At 39.9% G+C, this 13,994-nt stretch overlaps 1 protein-coding gene across 2 annotated transcripts in view; it reads right to left on the bottom strand.

Moving 5' to 3' along the window:
• The window catches only part of LOC145987602 (uncharacterized), a 616,185-nt gene extending 607,717 nt beyond the window's left edge, over positions 1-8,468 (bottom strand). The window contains exon 1 of one of the 2 annotated variants that reach the window (XM_083121963.1): positions 7,950-8,468. In XM_083121963.1, the coding sequence (XP_082978089.1) occupies positions 7,950-8,138 (189 nt within the window). In that variant the 5' untranslated portion in view covers positions 8,139-8,468. The remainder of the gene's footprint in view (positions 1-7,949) is intronic. The other variant, XM_083121964.1, reaches the window with a different exon arrangement.
• Positions 8,469-13,994: the final 5,526 nt, after the last annotated feature.

Raw genomic sequence — 13,994 nt, 5'->3', positions numbered from 1 at the left:
GGGGTCAAGAGCGGACAGTCGCCAAATTTGTGACCATGACAACTGAAGTAAATGTAGAACTTCTGAGTAGAGAATCATTTAATTTTATTTTATTTTGATTTAAAAATTTTGGGTGCGCCAGCATTTAGGCCACTTTGCCTTTGCATTTAGGCCCGTCACACTATACGGGGTCCAGCCCCTTATCGTTACAAATAACAACTCTAACGTTGCGTAAGTAAAATCTTAAAATATTCTGACTTCCGTTAAAAACTGAGGCTGTAAACGGGCACTCAGCACACGCAAGGACAAAAAAAACAGGACAACACACACAAAATTACACTGGCCATAGTACCAGTCGCCAGAGCCTCGTTTGTCTGCAAAATGCAGTCCAGGGTGTACTACGTGGAAGTGAGGTTGAAAATCATTTAATGACTATATATCTTTGAGGACACGTCTCGTATTGCATTCAAGGGAAATCAGTCAACGCGTTTCAAGATTGCGCACTCTTACTTTACTGCAAGACAACTTTGGAAAATGAACTTGGCGGCTTCATCTGAGGAAAGAAATATTTTAAATGAATGCCTCTTCGAGGTTCTTGGTGAGCGAGACTTTCGTCAGAGGAGAGCAAGGGGCGGATGCCACCGATATCCCCCTCCAACCAGAAACATATGCACTTTTGTGTGGCATTTAGGATTATATAAAAATGACTGCCCTGCTCATATTTTCCTGGAGCAGACACCGAGTGACTGAGTTTGCTAACAATTATCTTCGTTACTCAAATATTCTCCCTCTGTTGACATGCTATCAAATCTGGGGAGCGAGGTGGACATGCAATTGGACCTGCACGACCAATCCACCGACCTGGGAATAGAGAATAAAGAAAAACTCTGACTTCTACGTGATAGTGAGGTGGTGCCCCATGTCATCCTCGTCGAACTGAGAAATTAGTAGCCATTTTCAAGAACATTGCTGACTGCACTACCGGTGGGTGAGTTCGGTACTAATGGACTACGTGAGTCAAAACATGATGTGCGTTGCTTTGCAATGGCACCTCAACCGACTCTAAAGTTATCTGAATAAATTTCTATATGCTTTGAAAGTTGCAAAAATGTCTATATGCTTTCAAAGTTGTAGTCCTTTTTGAATCACTCTTTATAATTATTTCGTATATTAAAAACTTTCCATTCTCAAAAATGCCAATCGGGGGGCATTTTAAGGCGAATTTTCATTTACCAATTCTGCTTTTTCCCCCGAGTTCTTCACTGCTTTTCGGAGGGGGCCGTAGCCCCTTCAGCCCTCCCTTTTCATACGCCAGTGTTCTCAAGGGGTTCTCTACATCTCTTTTTACATCAAGGTAAGGGGAACTTTCCTTATTTACTTAGAACGGTGCAAAATGACCATACGTGCCGAAGCACCACAAAATGTTTACTTATTCATGGTCAATCCCATGTGTGACGGAATTACCTTTTGGCCAGCTATGTAATTACATATTTCCCTCATACGATTACATATATAGTACAATATGTGACTTGTCGTGCTATATGTATTCACACAATGTACTACAACTTCAAGCTTGCAAGAAATTTAAATTATTTGAATGTACTAGGCACTGTTTAAAATCCGTGTGACGGAATTACCTTCATGTAAACCTTCTTTACGGGTGTATACTGACATTTTCCAATTTCTGTGAATTATGAACTTTTGTCTGAAATATTAATATTGGGAAAAATAGTTCAAAGCATGCTCATCATGCCAGGACACGACAACTGAAATACGAAATTGTTTTTCTATTCTCCCAAACAGTGAGTGACGGAATTACCATTTGTCCAAATACGCTATACACATGTAACTTTGATTGATTGATTGATTTGGTGTTTTAAGTTCACTTTATGCACCATAAGGCTAATCGGGACTGAACCTAAAGTTTAAAGTGCCTCCATCGAATATCGAACCCGGGACCCCTTGATTACAAGAAGATGAACATACCACTACACCATTGGGGTATTTAATTGGGTTGTTTTCAGAATATTCAGTCCAACTGAAAATTGATTTTAATAATCGTACTGTAATACAATATTGATCTTCTGACTAATGCAATAACAATATGACAAAATATTTAGTATCAGGTAAGAAAGAATCAAAAAGTAAACCAAAATTCTCCCTTTTTTAAACGAAATCTACATATTTGGTAATTATATTGGCATAACTGTTTAGATAGGTCAGTTTCTTTTACTGGACTGTCAAAAACATACCGAACACGCTGTTCAAAAACAAACAATACTGTTTGTTGGGATCTTGGTCAAGATGTGTTAAACGATCTCCTTCAGTCAGAAATTCCATTCCATGAGAGTCAAGCTAAATATTGTTTCTTAGAATACGATTATATATTTTCAAACAGGTATCTTTGGTTGAAGTGGCTACCTGAGAAGAATTTAACACCTTGGATTGCAGGGTACAATGAAAATACTTCCTGCAAAAGCAACTCCAAAAATCAATGACAGCAAAAATAACACTTGAAGAGCCTCCTTCATGGTCTGTCTCTATTGCTGCTTGGAATGTCCATAGCACCTTACTGCCATTCGGTTATTCCCTTAATCTTATGAGTTGCCGTGAATTTATCTGCTGCTTCTTCAATCGCTTCCATTCATGGACCTTCCCTTTCATTTGATCATAACAATTTTCTTCCTTCTCTGCCTACTTCTGCCTCGACATTAATCTACTTCACATGTAAGTGTTCCACATGTAAGTAGTACCAGAACGTACCTTTGCAGGAAAAGTTTTACTTACGTGTATCATTAACCCACGTTTTCATGCGAAAAAAAACTGAAAAATTGTGACGGAATTACCATTTTGCCTTATGTATTAAAAAAAAAGTGTATATCTCAGTTTACATACACACAACGTAGCGAAATATACCAATTTGTTCTTCTAGGGCACATTAATCTTACCGTACTATCATATTAGTTCCTTCTTGACATATGCAGCGAGTTCATGACTCGTTAATATGCGCTATTAACATATCATGCCATGTATATTGCGGCCATCTTGAAAAATACTGTTTCTGACCACCTGTCGTATTGTTTTTAATGAAACAACGGCATGTTCCATTAACTACAAGTTTGACTCTTGTATGATATCATCTTCATTTTTATGTAACAAAACTTTTCAGTTTTTGGACTAGAGGTTGACATTTCCGTGGAATTGCCCTCATTCAGTGAAGATTGGAATTTCTCGTTTTGTAAATAATTTGTACATACCACTCGAATAACTTGGCCTCCATGGGACTTGTGTTGGGTGCTATCCAATGTGTGTGTGATTGTCCCTTCATCTATTTAATATTACATCTTATAAACAATCCTCATCTTCGCAATTGGCCAAAAGGTGGCAGAAACGCGAAGTAAAACAAATGAAATCATTCATTCGATCAAATTGGACCCCGCCCTCGAAAATTAACTCCTAGTTACGCCGATGATTGGCATCAACAAATTTCTTCCATCTTCCACGAAACTATTTGGTAATGAATTTTTGGCTCATTACGAAGATAATTTTCTGGTATTTCGAAAATTCCTTATATTTTGAATTCAGATAATTACTTTAAAAAAATCCATACGAGCAAGCACATTATCTTGCGGTTGGCAACACTGTCTCATTGATCAACGACGACGGCCGCATGAAGTGAACAGTAGCAACTCTCACCGCGCCGCGGCGTTGCTGTACGCCTCACAAGTGGTGCCACGAACGAGCATTAGGACTACCACTGCGAGAGAATGTGTTCATTTTAGCCAGCTCCCGGAATACGTGCATACGTTGCTTATCACCGGCTTCGTGGATATTACCCCCGGCCAATATTATTAACTTATATGCTTAGGAAGTATGGGAATATATTACATGATATAATGTAAGAAAACCAACCAAAACTATGGAACAATCCATACGCTGTCTGAACTTGAACCCAGTAAATTTTGTGGAAGCAATCAGTATGTTTCAAGTTGGCTGGCTGGGCATGTACTGTATATCTGTCAACATTTGTTTACTACTGAATACCAATCCTTTAAAGGTCATTTATTTTTAAAAAAGAACTAACAGTTAGTTACTTTGCTCGAAAAGTAACTAATTTCAGTGACTCTTTTTAAAAGTAAATCTTGGACTTTATACTCACGTGTCTAGTAAGGTTAGTGCTACACCGAATTGTTGCATTCTTTGATTTGGTATGACGTTTGGTTTAAGTTTTTGTTTTAAGTCCACTTTATGCACAGAAAGGCTAATTAGAACTGGACCTACAGTTTAAAGTGGGATCCGAACCACTATGTGCCTCCACCGGGTAACGAATTCGGGATCCCTTGATTACAAGGCGACGACGCTACCACTGCACCATCAGAGAGGCGCTGTGATGGATTTGTGCCATTCTTGCACTACAGCGTCTACTTGGTTGAACGTCATTTCCTTGCTACCAGCCTAACGCTAGGGTACATCTGCAATACACCTAGAGTCAAAAAGTGCAACGAACTACAAAGGCATCGTTTCCGCAACGGTCAGTTCTTTCTTGTAATAATTAAAGCAAATTACTATGACTGAAATGGAATTATGTGTGAAATATATAATTTTAGGCACACACTCATTGGAGGACGGCTATAACTGTACCTTACTTTTACAGTTAAATCACTATCAATTACGAATTGATACTTTTTCGGTCCTTTTAACAGTATATCTTAACACTATTGTCACTTTCAGCACAGATCTTTATCTGTGCTTTCAGTTTCCGACAGAAAAAAAAATTAATAGCACTGGCAACCATGGATCTGTACCACGTGGTTTCACATACTATACCGAATACAAACGGCTACTTTTCGATGTCTGGAAACATCGGAATGAGATATCAACGAGCATAATACTATTGGGAAAACTTGCTCGCCTCAGGGGCGTCAGGACGGAGGGGTGAAACCAGACAATAGACCAACCCCTTTATATCGTTCGTTTGACTGCAGAAAAGAGTATATATTCACGATACTCTGTAATACTCCCTCTGTCCCATAATTATAGTCCGGTATGCCAAAATGGTGAGTTTTTATTTATGTTCTTTTGGATACTTGATCCGCAAATTTGTACTGATCCTTGAGTAACAACGTTGTATGGTTCATTCCCGTGTTTAATTTTCTTCTTCTGTATACACCAATGTCACAGTTTGAATATCGTACAATTATTATGGGACAACAAACAAAGGTGTACCGGACAATAATTATGGAACAGAGGGAGTATACATTTCAGTTACGATATTAGTTTTAGAACAAAATAATAGACGAAAAAACACTGGACTGTAAAATTGGGGTGGAAAATGCGGAAAATCAGAAAAGAACATTGCGATTTAATTGTGATGTTTGATCAAAAGAACAATATCGCTCTATGCAAATAGGAAATGTTTATGACAGACCTCACTGAATGTGAACTTCGTTGAACGGAACGCATAAAATGTACAACATATGAGAATGAATATGTATTCCAGTGTTTAAACCTCATATACATCTTTAAAAAAAAAGTAATTTGTAACCGATATTTTATCTGGTGCATCGAATAGAAAAGTTCTCCTGAGGATATAATTTACTAGCTTATAAGAGTTAATTATTATTACTGTAACTATATAAAAAATAATTTTTCATCAAAAACGTACTCCCACCCTCAACAAAAAATTCTGCTTGGCTTAAGTGGAAGAGAAGGCGCCCAGAGCCTTAACTTTTGCCATGTAAAAATAAGGCGAAATAAATATCTAAAACAATGGTTCTTACCCTTTCAATTACCAGGAACACTCCCCCTTAATTATATTTTCTTGTTGAAGACCCCCCCCCTTCCATCCCAGAACCTACGTCAATATTTGACGTCCGAAAGTGCAGAAACTATTTAAAGTTACTCATCAGCGATTTTTATTACAATTATATAACAAAATGTATCGCAATACACATTTCTATTGTGATAATAACAGTAATTCTAAACAATGAATACTTTTACTCTAATGAGAACATGGTACTGCATTTCACCAGTAAGCCTCGTTATACTGGGCTTAATAGCTGAACGTGTGTTCCGAGTTCCGTTTCCGATGTAGTACATTCACTAAGCGGTTTCTGTATCTTTCAAGATAAGGGAGAAGGAAAAGCGACACTTTGCGTCTTGTTTGTGAGCTCGTGAAAGGCGCTTTTCCTTAACTTTTGACAATGTGGATTCCATATCGAGAAATTTTGTATAATATGTCATCTCTAATATTGATAATAACGATAAAAATATTGGCATTTTCATATCTAACAAGCCGTGAAACATTCAGGGTGTCTACACCGAAATGCCCTATTTTCAATTTGCTCCATATACAAAATGAAATGAAATTAATTAATTTTTTTCACAAAAATAAGTTGTATGTCAAGCTGAGTTTTAAAAAAAAAATTACAACAACAAATCAAAACACTTCCACGTGAGCCCCTGAGGTGACACGAAGAATGTTTAGTCTATATTCAACTTCCATCCATCATTGATCTTTTGGGCTATCTTGCACCTTTTCCCTGATACTGTGTGGATTCTCTGACCCCCAAATTCTAACGTTATGCTTATTCACAGTACCAGAGACATGGAATGTGGCCTCATCAGAAAACATTACACTTGACAAGAAGGCAAGATTCCCGTCGATTCGGTTAAGCATGTCACATGCAAAGTCATATCGTCGTTGCTTGCCATCAGGCTTGATGGCCTGCAGAATCTGCACCTTGTATGCATACAGATGCAACCGCTTTCTGAGGACCTTATGAACAGTTGCACGTGGCATCTGAAGTTCCCTTGAAGCCTGACGAATTGATTTGCGTTGACTTCGCTGGAACGCTTGGCGGACATTCTCAACTTGTTCTTCGGAGACACGCCGACCCCCCTCTATGCTGCCAGTGTCCTGTCTGTGCCATGATTTTATCCTCTTGGCATCTGGTTCTGCTTTCTTGTAAACACAACGAAACTGCCTTTGCGCTATCACAATGGATTTAAACTCCGCGTACCAAAGCACAGTTTGTGCCTTCTCCTGCACTGACGCCATTTTGGTTTCGATGGACAACTACACTAACACCAATGCGCGCCAAAAGTTGAAAAAAAATAGGCAGCAACTCTAAGTCCTTCTGCACCCAACGGACAAGTCAGACCTGAATCGAGAAAGATTTACTATTTTTAAACTGCCTCAAAAAATAGGGCATTTCGGTGTAGACACCCTGTATTTCAATTTCCACTTTCTTGTCCGGTTTTGTACAAAGTAACTCAGAAACTTTTAATGTACGCCTCAATGTGGGCAACATTTGTAGCTTGACAGGTATCCAAACGATACTCAAGTTTTTGCCAAGTGTTGGCCAGCATTTCAGGCTCTTCAATGATACACTGTCTGATGTCTCAAATCACCCAAATCGCAAACTTTCCTCCTGTACACAACATCTTTAATGAAGCCCCATGCAAAAATGTCTAATGGGGTTCAAATCTGGTGATCTCGGTGGCTAGGCAGTTTCTGCACATGCGTGGCTCGACATCGTGCAAGTGGACTACTGAAATCTAGGATCGATGGTCTATCGAGTGAGCTTCACTACGAGAAAATATAAGTAGTAGTTTTGGCATTACAAGCAGTTATTGTTGTATGCTTCTAGCCCGGACACCCTATATATATACTCGAACTTTCACAAGTGTGTAAGCTCGTCATATCTCTTCCATGGTTCGCGGATTCCCTGAGATGATACGGTGGCTGAGGTGAACAATAGAGTGAAAGTAAGTGGAAAAGCCCAATCCTGGGACAGTGGTTAAGAAAGATTGGTTAATGGGGATAGGATCCGGGGAAGAAAATATCAGATGGCTGATAGAAAATTAAGGAGATCTTACACTGACAAAGTCGCGAGATCAGAAAGCATGGAGTTTTAGCGAAAGACCTACCCATAGAACAGTGAATAACTAAAAAGACTACTCCTTACCTGATATCGTTGCGTTGCCACTTGAACGTCCGTCCGTATGCCTCCGGGAACTCCAGATATGGCTCCTCTCCTGGTCAGGGCCCACGGGGGGACCTGGATGTCCCTTGGGAGGGGAGGCAGCTCCCATCTGGGGTCCATTTTCTCCAGAGGAAGACCTTCGGGAACGGTGCACAGCGCCATCAGATACATAAATGTCCTTGCCACAACCGAACGTACGATGGATGAACGTCTAGATGACCTGAAGGTAGTGTCTATCAATTTGTCTGTTTGCAAAAGTGTCCCATGCAGGTCAAGAATACACAACACAAAGTCAAGAAGTTTCTAAAAGTACAGTGTGTTGAAACTTTTCCTTATCGGTAAGCTCCAACGTAACCACAGAGAAGACGATAGAAGGTACGTCAAGTTTAAAACAAGTTTTGGTACGTTGTTTTCACACGAGTATCTACGATGTACTGTTATATTTTATAACGGCAACAATGGAATTTACCTTTACCTTTGTTGCTTGCAACGACAATCCTCCTACCTTCAAGTGAATCTGCACAAGATAACAGAACTAGGAATATGACGAGCACAAAATTTCAGTCTTCTTGGTTGTATTGCCACTTAGGTAAATTCACTCTTAAGGAACTTGTAAAGAGAATGACACACACCACAATGACTAACCCCTTAAGATTCACGTCAGAAGTGGGGTTTTCGTCACAGCCAGTGAAGGAAGAAGATACTTATTGCGATTATTTGCGATGCGAGATTCAAGATTGAACACCCAGGGGGGCAAATCACAGAGTAGCACTTTCGTCAGACTTCGTAACTCGACTCTTCCACAAGGCCTGACGCACCGCCGCCAGAGAGGTTACAGATAGGTGAGAGCACGCGGCGCAAACTTCGCACTCTCCGCTGCGAGACCAAGGAAATGACGTGGAAGGGGAGGAGGAAAGCGACTTCTCCACAGAAGCCGACAGCAAACTGCTTTCAAAGGCGAGGCGGGCGACCCACTTCCAACACGTCGCGGACTGGAAGACCCGAGAGAGAGTTACGCACCACAACGCTCTTCCTTCTCGTTTTCCCGGCATTCATTGCAGGCTGCGACGCTCGCTTGGAAGACCTGAAAAGAAAAGAGAAACTGCAGTTAATTTTTTTTCCCAGACTGATAATTTTTACAACATAAACGACCAGCAATTAATGTGCAAGTATTAAAACAAACGATGTTTTATTTATATCTGAACTAGAGTTGAAAGATATTCAGAACTTCAAAAACTATAAACATTCAATGACTTGCAGTTGAAAGATGTTCAATAACACAATTTTGTGGACCTACCCGATGGCGTACTGGTTAACGCCATCGTCTTGTAATCAAGGGGTCCCGGGTTCGATACCCGGTGGAAGCACATTGCACAGTGGTTCGGATCCCACTTTAAACTGTAGGCCCAGTCCCGGTTAACCTTTCTCTGCATATAGTGGACTTAAAAACTAAAAAAATAATTTAATCAATAATCAACATGTGACGTTATTTAACTGGAGAAAGTTCATTGAACTTTGTTCACAATACCGGGCATCCATGTATCGTACTCAGGGTACCGGGGTGGGGGGGGGGGGGTTGGATAATTCGGATTTGAACTCCCGTGGCTAGTTCAAAACCCCTTGATAAAGGATCTTATTCCTCAAATATCCAATCGCTTAAAAAGTTTCAGCTCAAGATCGCTAAATTTATTGCAGTGTCGTAATCGCAAAATAGGAATTTGAAAACTTTAGCAGACCGCCACTTCTAAAACTACGCACGTTATTCGGAACGTTTTTATTGTCAAGTAATGTCCTACAACTTCTGTTAGTTTTGTTTCCTGTGCTATGAAAACAAATATGTTTGAAAATGACAAAAAGGAGCCAAAAGTAGAAATCTATATCACTACTGACGACATTTTCAACTACGTACATGCAAGTTTACCTCTGTAGCAGCTTGTCTGAGCCGATCAATCGTTCAGCTCTCGTTGTCCTCATTCGTTACCTTTCAAAGCCGCCCGCAGAGGGGGAACTTGCCCCTCCTCCTCCGAGATATCTGGAAAACTTATTTGATTTCCAATCATGAAATTGTAGGATGAAAATATGGATTAGAGGTGCCATGAAAAACAGCATCTCTCATATCTTATCAACGAAGAGATAGAGGTTTATGGAAAATAAGCTAGTCGAATACAGTTTCTATTTAAATAATGGGCTCAAGTCTGAGCTGGACAACAACCCAGACACTTTCAATTCAATCTTGATTTCATGATTTGTAATAATAATAATAATAAACAAGGTACGATATGAGTTTCTATGATTGAAGGGCAGGATATACAGTAAACTAGAAGTGGAAATTTCTAGCGGGGGGATGCTTTGCTCACTTTGAGGAGAGGTGAAGGATGCTTGTATGGATCAACATGGAGAGAATGCAGTGGGTGTGGGATGCTTTATGAGAATTTTCTTAACTGAAGGAACATGCTCCACTTTGAGCACTGCTCCCCCCCCCCCCCGTCCTTCCGCCCCCCAGAGAAGAAATCCTGCGGACCCCTTCTTACCCTTCTCTGGACATTAAGATCCAACAACGGTAAATTGTACTTAAGAGAGATATTGTGAAATAAACTTTTTTCATCATTTCTTTCCTAAGAATTACAGGCACAGTATAGATTAGCCTTCGTGTGCAAATAAACTTAAGCTTTTGACTCTGACCAGTAGTATTGTACTTCGTCTTTGGGATGTCTTTGTCTGGTTAAATAAAGAGTCGCTGAGAAACTATATTCCTCCTTGGGGGGCGGGGGGAGCAACAAGACTGAAAGTTTCCTAAACCAGTCTCGGTAGTAATGTTAAGCCTGAATCACACGGAACTGGATTTCCAGTAGGAATGCCCTAGTTGGCACTGGACTGGCTACCCATTTGCTAGTTTTCGCCTCACACGATACTTGTTACCGTACTTGTCGAGATAGACTTTTGTTCCCATAAGACATTGCGCAGAGCAGACAGTCTGTAAAGATGGACGAGCAATTTGAAGAATGTTGTAGGAGAATTACTGCTGTGTGCTTTTATTAAAAAATTAAAAAAGAAAAGAATGGACTAGAAATTGGCTCGAAAAATATATGGTAATCAATGCCTACCGAACAAGCTTTTTAATGAACTCGGGTATGCACATTCATACATGAGATTCGCAGGATTCATTCACAAAAAAACATTAAAAAAACCGTAAAACATTTAATACACTTGTAATAATAAGGATTTTCATTTTCGGCTAATCATATTTGTTACGTACACATCTCATCGCTTTGAATAAATACCTAAATGAACTGAACACAAATGCTTTGCACGTCATCTCTTTACTTTTTTTTTTTATCAAGAAACTAAAAAAACAGCCAACACTCGGAAACCACAGACAAAAAACTCCCCTTTGCAAACTCATAGATTATCTTCTCATGCTCAAACTTTGCTCTGATTGGCTGTTCCACAGAATCCAGTCGAGGAGAGCTAGTAGCAATTAGAACATGTCCTATTCCTCCAAACCAGTCAGCCAAGCAGTCGTCACATCCGGGCAGGTAGCCAGTTCAGCGCCAACTAACTGGATATCCAGTTCCGTGTGATTGGGTCTTTCTTCACGCAACAATGGAGAAAGTAGTCTTTATTTTGAAAGAAACTGTCCTCTTCAACAGAGCGTGCGGAAATAAAATTTCCAAGGACGCTATAAACCAGTGTGAGAGCAACATGTGCGGAGACCAGAGATCGTTCGGGCAGGGAATGCGTTCTCAGGCATCCAGCCGCGCCTCGTAAGCGTGCAGAAATGTGCGAGTAACCTTCCCTACGCGGCAATTATATTCTTGCGTCGGGTATTTTCCATACAAAGAAGTGAGTTTTCCATGCAAAGAATCTTAACAAGTGAAATGACGGGGGAACCTGACTACAAATGCTATTCATTTATTACGCCCACGAGACTCCCTGAATTAGAGTTGATGAGCAGTATCTTCGAGGGTGACCTTGGCTATTCCGCGCAGTGTGACAGATATACTAATATTTTAGTTTGTAGTTCGCAAGTCCACAGCTGTTCCTGACCGTTCCGTACATTGGAAACGCATTTTGAGGAAGTTATTTTCTATTACTTCTCGCGCGACAAATACCGATATTGCGGCTCCCGTGTGACGGTAGGTGGACGCTCGATCACCGCCAGAAGCACGCCACTTTTCTCGGCGATGCAAAACGTTCCGATAGAATGTGCAAAATCTTAGGTAACATTAATTGCACGTGGTTTCATGTAGCTGTAGGAATTATTCCATGTATAACACGCACCATAGCTTTCTGGCATAACATTTTGAAAAACGTGCACGCTACACATGCTTAAATATGGTGTAGTTAAATTTCAAGCCTAAAACACAATAAATGTTAAATTTTCGATGTATTTTTCATTTTTTTAAGGACAAAATTTGAAATTTGTGAAAAAATACTACAGTTTGCAGTTTATGCCTAATTCGCATTATTTAGCGATTTCGAATGAAAAAATTATTAAATAGATTAACATGGAGACTTCAACATCAACCACTCAACTTATGGTCACGTTTTTAACATAGAAGTCAACAAATTTAGCAAATTTCAGCCACATTATAATACAAAAAAATTAGTGACCATAGGATTCCACTGGCGTTCCATTAGGAAATTTGGCACCAAAAAAAGGTAGCTACCTTTCCTTTCTTATTGTCTCAATGTGGAGGGAGACCTTTGGAGTGTAACATCGTCGCAGTCCGTGTTGGATGTCTAAACACTGCAGGTAAAAGTGGCAACAGCGCTTCTAAAAAAACAGGAGCTGGCTCGAAACCAGATACGCGTCCTGTCGGCTTCCTCTCGAGCTGTCTCAGGTATCAAACTGGCGTTCGATTGAGGACTTCAACTTTAATGATGTCCACGAATCAAATTTCACCCGAGGCAATCCGTAATATTGTTTTCTCACCTTCACAGAACTAACATGACAAAGGCCTTCTGTAAGGTATTTGTAATGCTTGAAGGGGTATACATGCACTAAAGGTCACGAGAATGCAAGGACCTGCGAAGAACTATAAGCCATGCACGTCATGTCTCTCAACCTTGAGCATACGTTGCCCATGCGTAGTTTGTTTGGTGACTAAAGCATTACAAAGTAGGTGAGGAATATCCGTTCAAGACATGAAAGGATTAGGTCATTGTTTCTCAAACTATGGGAAGCGACCCACTGTTGGGTCCCGAGGGGGCGTTGGGTGTGTCGCAAAGTCGGGCTCGAAAATATATTTACTTAGAAACCTATTAAATATAAATTACTACAACATATTGCTTTAAGAATTTAATTTTAACCCGTGTTGTACACCCAACGGCGAAAGAAACAGTAGGCGAATTGTCCACCACCATTTTAATTCGGTCTTTTTTTTTTACACGTTGTGATGACAATTTATTGAATTAATGACGTCAACAAGCAGAGAACAATGCCTGCTTCGAACCAACGTAGTTTCATTCCTTAAAACAACACAGGATGTACAATAAAAAAGTAATTAAAATAACGGTGGACAATTTGCCTACCACTATCTTTGCCGTTGACTGTACATAGTCCATACTCTACATTGTTATGTTACAATTTCTCTACCATTGCTTCTTACCGGCATCTCGGTAAAACATAACCGGTGTTTAGTTAGATATTAGAATAAAGTATTTTTTTTTTAAATTACATATTTACTTTTCTAGAATGAAGTATGTGTAATTTGTTTAAACAAGCGTAAAAGAGGGCTCGTGAAAGTACTGGATGTTAGCAGGAATATGATTACAAACTGGGTGCACACCCCTACAAGTAATTCTGCCAGCGCCCGTGCTTATGAGTCCCATGAAGTGTAACGTCCTTCAAGGTGCGTCCCGGACTGAAAAAGGTTGAGAACCATTTGATTAGGTGCACACTGTATCGTTGAATGCATGTGTGCAGTCCATCCAGCCGATTTTACACCCACTCACTTTTAGTTTTACTTTTCTCACGCTTGTGCCGCGTGGTTGCATTTATATTCAAGATAAAAATCCATTTTT

This window comes from Lepisma saccharinum, chromosome 5, assembly GCF_977018435.1.
Source record: "Lepisma saccharinum chromosome 5, izLepSacc3.1, whole genome shotgun sequence".
In the NCBI taxonomy this organism is placed as follows: Eukaryota; Metazoa; Arthropoda; class Insecta; order Zygentoma; family Lepismatidae; genus Lepisma; species Lepisma saccharinum.
Note: the sequence above shows the minus strand (reverse complement) of the source record. Positions and strands in the feature narration are given on the sequence as shown.